The sequence below is a fragment of the Astatotilapia calliptera genome, chromosome 23 (genome assembly GCF_900246225.1).
Source record: "Astatotilapia calliptera chromosome 23, fAstCal1.2, whole genome shotgun sequence".
NCBI classification, from domain to species: domain Eukaryota; kingdom Metazoa; phylum Chordata; class Actinopteri; order Cichliformes; family Cichlidae; genus Astatotilapia; species Astatotilapia calliptera.
The window spans coordinates 27,956,082-27,965,653 of NC_039323.1; the positions used below are offsets into that span (position 1 = coordinate 27,956,082).

At 39.7% G+C, this 9,572-nt stretch overlaps 1 protein-coding gene across 1 annotated transcript; it reads left to right on the top strand.

The window, feature by feature from the left end:
- Positions 1-1,032: 1,032 nt before the first annotated feature.
- LOC113016322 (nuclear mitotic apparatus protein 1-like) lies at positions 1,033-5,238 on the top strand. Its single transcript, XM_026159065.1, has 9 exons — positions 1,033-1,106; positions 1,388-1,553; positions 1,643-1,694; positions 1,880-2,004; positions 2,082-2,180; positions 2,808-2,992; positions 3,159-3,216; positions 4,456-4,518; positions 4,641-5,238. The coding sequence occupies exons 2-9, from the start codon at positions 1,401-1,403 to the stop codon at positions 5,160-5,162; spliced, it is 1,257 nt and encodes a 418-aa protein (XP_026014850.1). The 5' UTR covers positions 1,033-1,106; positions 1,388-1,400; the 3' UTR covers positions 5,163-5,238.
- Positions 5,239-9,572: the final 4,334 nt, after the last annotated feature.

The window sequence follows — 9,572 nt, forward strand, 5'->3', positions numbered from 1 at the left end:
CAGTGAAAATCTTAATATTTTCATCTTTCATCTGTTTTTATTTTTAGCATAAAAAAAAATTCTAAAATTTAAATATAAAGTAACACAAATGAGAAAATTCAAGCATTATTAAGGACCAGGACTATAAAATTAGCTTTTTTGTGAATATACCTATGTAGTGTTCACTGCTGTCTATGTGTATTTTAAAACCTTTTTTAAAGATTGTCTAATCAAATGGTGCCTTTCTTCAGTTCTTCATGTGTATAAACAATGTAAAAGAAATAATAAAATGAAGTGTAAGAACTGTTATGTTAATGGCTTTTCTGGGCAGACATGAAATCAAAGCGTTCCTTCCCCACACTTCAAATCTGAAGGAATCTGTCACCACCCACTGGTGAACAAGGAGAAATCAGCCATCTCTGAACCACAGCTGAAAACGATGCAGGGATGAGTGAAGCACAGCAGGGTAGAAGAACAGAACCACTCTGCAGAGCCGGACCTGTCACAGCGCAACGTTTCCATCGTCACTTTTATCAGTAGACTTTTGGAGTGGATGAAATCAGTGGTCTGGAGACGGCCTGTCAGATAAAGAAAAAGACAAAACACCTTCACAGGTGTTCACACTTCTACAAAGCAGCACCATTGAGGCCGGCATATAGAGTTGGGTCGTAGTCGTATGTTTTTATATGTGGCAGTTATTTAAGCCAGTATCATAGCTATACCTAACTAGCTAGTCAGACACATTTATTCAAAACCTGAGAGATTATTGTACACACTTGATTTTAATTTACTATGTTTAAAGCACTGATTATGGGTCTAAACCAGGTGTGTCCAACTCCAGCCCTCAAGGGTGTCCTGCAGGTTTTAGATATCACCCTGGGCCAGCACAACTGAATTAAATGATTTGTTCATCATCAGGCCTCTGGAGAACTTTAAGACATGTTTAAGAGGCAATTTAGCCATTTAAATCAGCTGTGTTGGATCAAGGAGACATCTAAAACCTGCAGGACACCAGCCCTTGAGGCTGTGAGTTGGACACACCTGGTCTAAACAGTCAAAACAAAGTGGGAGATTCCAACTAGCGCCACAGTAAAGGAGGCCCAGACAGATGGTCGCTTGGCCAAAAGGTTTCTAGAAATACTCAGAACAATTTCACAAACACATTTGGTTAATAATTAAATACTGTCATGTTGTTAGAAATGTCTGCATGTTTAATCTCGTTAAATGTTTTGATTGAGAGTGTTTAGCTCCTAACTGATAAAGGCCACACGTGGGTGGAGCTACCTGCCCTAAAGGCCGGAAGAGAGGAAGGGAGCATGTGTCGGCAGCACCAATTGGTCGCAGCTGTCAGCTGAGCCCTTGCTGCTATCATTCAAGACATTCAGTGCTTTTTGTGGTTATGTTGAAGGGAATCCTCAGACATGTCTGACACGTATTTTGAAATTCTGCGACGGAGCTGCAGTTCAGGGAACTACATCCCGTCAGGTCGGCAGCTTCCCAGGACGCCGCCCTTAACAAACGTAACAAGACAACTGGATTTCACCAACCTTGAGGAACCAGAGCAGAACATGGAGGTACATAAACGTTTTGGGTTGTTTTTTGTTTTTTTAAATCTGACTACTTCATTGACTTGACCCATCAACGTTTGTGCTTTCATAAATAGGATGGTGTCAGAGATAAAGACGAAGGTAACCAAAAAGGTCAGACAGATACAGGTGAGCAACAGTTTTGTTTTAGAGCCTTTGAAAATGATACAAATATTAAACGTTCCCATTTGGATTTTAACAGGTGTCTAATTTATTGAACAGAAACTGAAATCATCTAGATTTTAGTTTTTGTAAAGAAAGTTTCACACTTGGGTTTTTGTCACAAAGTTTTGTCTTAATTACTATTTGCTCAGAAGAACTTCCAGAATCTCATGACCCTCACTCCATGCTGAAAGGGATGAAGGGTTACCAGCTCACTGCTGCTGACTTGGAATTTTTAAAAAAGATGAAAGAAGAGCAGCTTGTCAAAAAAATGCAGGTAGGCCTCATATATGGGCATTTCACCATGAACGGCTATAGTGCACTGATACAGTTGGATGTTCTGGCGGTCCTCAGGTTAAACTAGAAGAAGTGCAGAAGCTGTTAAAAACGGAAATGGTGGCCTTAGAGTTGGCATGTGCTTCCAAGATGAAAGCAGAGGCTGAGCTCAAGAGGGTGAGTTATTCTGAAATGCAATAGACGTGGTGACTTTCACACATGCAACATGACCTCCTATGCTGTGAGCCTCCAAATGTATCCTTTAAAAGCAACTCTTTGATGTTTCTTTACTTCTACAGTTGCTTCTGGGGCGCATCTGTCTCTTTTTATTGTCGTAATAACTCTGTGTATGTTCAAGCTTCGGTGTGTTACAGGCATCTTCACCGGCTTCTTATATTCCCCCCTAAAATAGCATTATCCCCCACCACCACCAAAAAAAGTCTTTACTTGAAGGGCAGCGATGGTATGGACTTGAAGTTTAAAAAGATGGATCCTTTGAATGATTCCTTCTGGCATTTACAGCCTGTTAGATAACATTCACTGGAAATTCCTCAAAATCATGGAAGCTCTTAACAAAGGTTAAGAGGCATATTTAATCCACAACATCAAACGCTAACCTACTGAACCTGCAGACTTTCGGGGGTTTTTTTGCTTTACCAAAACAAACACTAAACCTTGCAATAGAGACATGTACAGATTGTTTGCAGTTGAAGTTTCACTGGAAATGTGGGTTTTTTTTTTTTTTTTGTTTTGTTTTTTTTTTTTTTAAATGTATTCTGATGATAAATCTCCTCTGTTTGTCAGTTTCCATCTTGTATAGAGGTCACTGAGTGGGCAAAGGTGGTCCTCAGAATGGCATGCCCACAGGCTGACTTGACTGACGCGGATGCCAAATCTCTCCTATCCATGATGAAAATGAGAGACATCCAGGACGCCATGGATAAGAAGAGGGTCGAGTTGTATCAAATAGAGAAGATGGTGGCAAACAAGTAATGTCTTCCTTGGATACAGTAATGTAGGGCCAGGGTTATGGCTCTGTCTATTCATGTTTTGCAGTAATGGTTTGCGTCGCTGATGAATGCTGTCAGCATCTTGGCTTCTGAAAGAAAGGGAGGGAAAAAAATCCCATTACTGTTCATATGTTTGACATCACAGGAGGAAGGAGGAGGCTGAAGAGAGAGGACAGATGGAAAGGCAAATTGCCAATAAACAGGTAAGAGAATATGGAGGCCGAAAACTGCAAAAATATGCACTCACTGGCTGCATCATTAAGTGCACCTTGCTGGTACTGGGTTGGACCTCTTTCAGCTTCAGAACAGACTGAATTCTTTATGGTGCAGATTCATGAAGGTGCTGGAAACATTCCTTCAAGATTTTGATCCATATTGACATGATGGTGTCACACAGTTCCTGTAGATTTGTTGGCTGCATGACTGTGATGTGAATCTCCTCATGAACACATGAAAAACAAGCGCCATTTAACAGAGATCTTGTGACTTTGGAGGCCATTTGAGTACAGAGAATTCATTGCCATGTTCAAGAAACCAGTTTGAGATGTTAATATTAATTGTAGTTTCCTCTTCTTAGCTGTTAGGAAGTGGCACCCAGTGTTGTCAAATATGGGTAAGCTGTTGCGAATTGTAGCTTCACTTTCCTGTTCTTTGCTGACAGGAGTGTGCTCTTCTGCTGCTGTAGCTCATCTGCTTCAAGGTTCAACATCTTGTGTGTTCACACATGCTTTTCCGTATACCGTGGTTGTTTCTGTAACAAGCAGATATTTGAGTTAGTGTTACCCTACTATCAGCTTGAAGTAGTCTGGCCATTCATCTTTGACCTCAGCAAGGTATTTCCACCCAGAACTGTTGCTCACTAGATATTCTCTTTTTCAGACCATTTTTTTTGTAAATACTAAAGATGATTTTTGTTGGGAAAAATCCCAGTAGATCAGTGGTTTCTGTAACAACCATACCACAATCAAAGTCACTTAAATTCCCTTTATTCTGATTCTCAGGCTGAACTTCAACAGGTGGTCTTGACCGTGTCTGCATGCCTAAATCCACTGAGTTGTTTCCATGTGACTGACTGATTAGAGATTTTGTATTTTTAAGTGTTTGAAAAATGTATCCCTATTAAAGTGGTCAGTGCGTATAGGAAGCCATCAATATATGTATAACTTGTAATGGAAAATAGTGTTTTCTATTGACTGGTTTTTTGTTTTGGTTTGCTCCCCTCCAATTTTTGACTAGTCAGCAGGGGGCTGTCACTCAGTCCTTCATGAAGTCAACTTCTTGGTGGTAGTTAAATTCAAGAGCAGTAAAGAAGATGGCAGTCTGTCAGAAAAACAGAAATAGAACTGAGCTGTTGGGGGTTAATTTGGCCGTTTTTTGACTGCCATAAAAGAGAGGCTCCAGCCTGAAAGTCTACATTTATTGACTATTTGTATCCGTTTCAGCTGAGGATACAAGGTTTGATGAGGCAGTTGTCTGATTTGAAAGCTGAACTTGCACAGCGAGAGGTGAGGACCCGATTTAGTCTCATCTTACACCACTTCATTTATCTTTTTAAACTTGAGGTTTGGTGCCTGTATCCACACATTAACAAAAGGCTTACTATTTTTCCATTTATGTGGTTTCAAAGGAGGCCTGCACGTCTCTGGAAATGCAGGTGAACATCACGGAAGCACCAGAAATCAAAGAAGATTTAGATGCCATTAAAAGCCAAATGAAGCTGCCAAGAAAGAGACAAAAGAAAGCTGTTAAATCTACTGAAATGTTGCAAGACGCAAAAAACACAAGTAAATCAACAAGGAGTAGAAACAGGGACACTCTGAAAACCTCAGCCGAAGAGCCAACCCGGTCTGGAGCTCCAGGAGAGCAACAGAAAAAGAAGGTTAAAGCAAGCAGAGGGGAAAATGAGGAAGCTGAAGGGCAGGACTTAAATTCCCGAGAGTCAGTACAACCTGTGAGAGGACGAAGAAAGCCTGCTGGAACTGCTCAGACCACAGTTTCCCAACAGAAAAGTCAAAGTAAAGTGAAAACTGGAGAACCTGAGGTGCCCTCTCGTGGCAGGAGAGCTGCTGCCACCACTGCAGATAATGCTGGAGAGGAGGCACAAAACGAAGGTCTGAGACGATCCAAGAGGATCGCCAGCAAGAAGTGAGGAGGTGCACATTTTTAGCCTTATCAAATTATCATTATAACCTAATTACAAACACTTTTATTTCAAAGTTCAAAAATGTATTGTTTTATCAGTTTGTCATTTTAATCATAAATTTGCTTTTTTCCTATAAAAAATAAAGTGGAACTTTCTCAAAGGTAGACTTGTGTTTTTCCTCTAATAATTCAGCGGCCTCTCTCGCTTAATAGTACAGGCTTCAGCACTGGAAGCAGTTGTTGTTAACTAAGCTGCTGACCAACCCATATGGACCTTCGCAATGAAACCCACGCCATCCATTATCCAGGTTTGGGACTAGCATTAAGGGCTACATTTGCTCGTGTGTGTGTGTGTGTCTCTGCATTTAGTTATTATTAAACTCCGGATCTCTTCCAGAGCATGTCTTTGTCCTGTCTTCCTTCCTCCCGTCGCAGCAGACGGCCCCTCCCTAAACCCTGGTTCTGCTAGAGGCTTCTTCCTGTTAAAAGGGAGTTTTTCCCTTCCCACGGTCACCAAAGAAGTTGCTTATAGGGGTTCATATCACTGTTGGGTTTTTTGTTTTGTTTTTTTTAAATTGTAGTGTTTTTACCATAAGAAGTGCCTTGAGACAGTTGTTGTTGTTGATTTGGTGCTATATAAATAAAACTACATTGAATTTAATTGAACTGTGGATGCCCCATGGCTGGATTACAAGCTGGACTATTTCTGAGTGTTAATCAGTGCAGGGTGAAATGAAGTTGTTTCCCCCTAAATGTGTATGTAAAATTACAAAAAAAGGAAAAACATGAAATGAATTGTTCTTACGAGAAAACCGCTGGCCTGAGAGTTAATGTTGAGAGATTTGTCAAATGTAACAGTCTCAGGGAGGTTAAAGGCTGGTCGGCTGCAGAGCAGGAGCATTAAAGCTGACTTGTGGTTTCCATGTTCCCTCAAACACCTTTAGGAGAGTGAATGCTTGCCAGCACTGGGGCCTGAAGCCCGAACCCTCATGACAAACCAAATTATAAGTGATGTTTAATTTGTTGTTTTAATAACTGAATTGAATATGCCCGTGCAATTTTTACGGACCGTTTAACCTCGAAGGGAGAACTGAGCTGTAAACCTAGATGGACTGATCGGCACATGTTAATGTAGCAAATATTTTGAATGAGAGGTTTCTGTAGCCCTTTTTGTAGGTGTGGGCTGATGTTTTATCACACCTCATCTCTCTTCCACTGTCACAGTTGGAAATTGGTCACAAGCACTGGGGATTCACTGTAATTTCCTCTCTAATAACTCTTAGGAGGCTAAACTTCAATTTGGATGCAGGCTGCCATCGTTAATCTTGCATTAGGATGGAAGAAAAACACCCTGCGCTAACATGGGAAAATGTGCTGACAGTAGGAATGTTTCATGGCACCTTCTTGAGTTACAAATAAAGTTTGATCTGACAGTTGGCTTTCACTCCTTTGCCACGATCCGCTTCATGAACTGCTGCGGTCTTAACAGCCGAAGTAACATCTATCTGACCAACTAGACTTGTTATTTTTCCACCTTGGGTCTTGATCCTTGTCTTTCCCAGCTGTCTGGGAGGCTTGCTTTCAGTCTGACTGTAATCCTCAGAACGTGATGAGGGATTTCCCCCCCCCCCTTTTTTTTTTTTCTTTTTCTTTTCGTTCTAACGGCTATCCATACACACTCAAACTTACACAAGCACAACTGGTGAAATTTTCATCCAGAGGTCAATAGCAGCGACCCAGCCAAGACCAAAGTAATACAAGTATAGGGTGGGAAGAAAGGCTCCATATCCTGCTATTAAATTTAATACTCTAATATCAATAAATTCATCCTCCTCCAGTATGTTGTGAGCAAGAGTTTTCTCTAAAATGGGTTTAGTTTTTACTGTGGACATTTTAACTTTTTTTTTTTTTTTTTTAAACGTTCCTGCTCATGTTCCTCTGTGTTGCTTGCATGTGTTTGCCAAACCTGGAACCCTGAACTGCTTTTAAGAATTAAGGCATGGGAATGTTACCTCAAATACGTCAATTTTAGAAATCAGATCTTGTTTACGGACGGAGACCAAGCAGACAGTCAGGATCCTGGCCTCGGGCGCTGTGGGTCATGCATTGCATACAAATTGCTCATGTGTTTTGCCTTGCGGCTGGATAAACTTCCCTCTGTATTTAGGCACTTATGAAATGACCTCTATTTACAAAATATGCAGCACTGGTGCTACAACCTCACAGTATGGTTTTTGTTTTTTTGTTTTTCAGTTTAATGCTTTGAAGTGCATCATAATGACCAAAAGGTGTTACAAAACTAGCACAATTATTTTCCATTTATTTCAGTCATCTTTTTGCATTAGGAGCAGACTGTCAATAATAGTTTTAAATGGATGAATTTGCTATTAGCTTCCAGTAGAGGGCAGTGCTATCTACAAGCCAGTGCCTTGCAGGAATAGAAGTCTCTTATTTTTTTGACTCTCATACCTGCACTTCTGTAAATATCTATGTTAAATTTCTCCTTGTTTTTTAATAATTATGTTTTGGGACTATTAGATGGGCAAAGAAAGCATTGGTAAGAAGTACTTTGTTTAAAATTCTTAAGATAGACTTTTATTTAAATGTGTGTTGGGTGAATTTTGCAAATGTGTGAATGTACTGTAATTAATAAAGAAGACCCTTCCTGACTCTCTCAGCACAAATATCAGTGACTCTCTTCTACTTCTACAACCCGATATTACAGCAAAGTAATGCAACTTAACCAGGTGTGTCCATTTCACTCCTAAGGAGAGGTAAAGCGTGGCTCATCCACATAATAAGCCAGCAGGTCTATTACGTGCTTTGCTGTGATACTGGGTTGGCTTCCATCATCAACAGTGAGCAACACTGGTTAACAGTAGCTCACGATTTAAGGCCACTGGTCAATTATTACAGCAAACCACCTCCTTAACACTCCAATACAAACTTCCCATAAGGACAACAAAACCAAAAACCTGTGTCAAAACACAATTAGATACCACAATGACAACTTTTGAAAACTAGGTTTAGCCGTCTAGCTTTTATTTCGGGTAGCAACATTACAGACATAGTAAAAAGAAAGGACACTGTCTTTAAATTCTGAGGTTTTACATGTCAGGATCTGATAAACTGATATCCCAGTGTTGGGGATATTCCTACATCATCATAACGATTTTAGTCCAGGATCAACATCAGCCAGTCATGTTATCTGTGTATTTAGTTAGCATTAGCCAAAGCAACCAACATGAGTGACCTAAATCTGGATAACAGCTAACCTAACTTGATAATATATCTGTTATACTGTGTAAATTTTAAAAAAAAAAGAAGAAGAAGAAAACATTTGATATGGAAGTTACAAGTGAGTTTTATATAAACAAAGGCAATTTTTTTTTCTACCACATTTCAAAGCTATGGCATCACCAGAATGTGATTGGTCAATTGCAATATTAATCCTAGACCAATGTTTTTATGATGCAGGAACAACAACAACACAGTGATATCAGATACACCTATCAGGACAGTTTAAAAGATGAATATAACCTCAACCTTCCGGTTACAAGATGAGCTTCCCAATCCCCTGAACCACGGTCGCCACTATGATCACAAGCACAGCAGCAAATCTACAAAATAGCAAAAAAGAAAACAATCAAGGTGTTGTATTGGTCCAGTCCAAGTCCAGACCTCAGCATTCCTACACAATAATGTGAGAGAATGATTAAGTCATACAGATATTAACTGCTTCAAGTTACTGATGATCGAGGTGATTTTATAAGGTCATGTACTTAGTTTTTCACACCCTGCTTTGCAATTTCTACAGAATAAATACTAATACTGCATTATGTATTATATACTGTATTATGCCACGTGTTGTTTTTCAACCGATAATTTTAAGATCTGATAAGGATTAGATATTTTTTATTATATCCTAATATGTAAAACATTACTTTTGAAAGAAGTTGTACATTTTTTTTTACCAGGACTAGCTAAAAGCTAAATGGAGTCCAATTAATGTTTGTTGTTTACAGTGAGTAAGAACTCAGAAGTGAATACTAATCCTGGGTATATTTTTAAAAGCATGACACTATCTACATGTTATTTGCTTTCGCCACATACTGGCCCTTTTTTGCCATTACTGTTTCTGAGTTTACGCACATGTATAGATGAGGGTAATGATCCTTTATTAGAAGATGCTGTCAAAACTGGATGATGTGTGATCAAGGCAATAGAGAGCTAACTAGTGTCGAGTGTCTAGACTATCTTTGGTGTGACAAAATTATTTAGATTCCTCTTTGCAATCCCGAATGCTTCTCTGTTTAGTTTGGACACCAAGGCAGGATGGACCCCTCTCCCCTGCCAAAAAAAAAAAAAAACCACTGTAAAAATATATTGGTGAGAACGATGCCTGAGACCAGAGGAG

Excerpts from the sequence above, each read along its gene's own strand:
- LOC113016322 (XM_026159065.1), top strand. The coding sequence starts at position 1,401 with ATGTCTGACACGTATTTTGAAATTCTGCGACGGAGCTGCAGTTCAGGG. Across the intron at positions 1,695-1,879 it reads AAAAGGTCAGACAGATACAG|AAGAACTTCCAGAATCTCAT; the intron begins GTGAGCAACAGT and ends CTATTTGCTCAG. Across the intron at positions 4,519-4,640 it reads CTGAACTTGCACAGCGAGAG|GAGGCCTGCACGTCTCTGGA; the intron begins GTGAGGACCCGA and ends GTGGTTTCAAAG.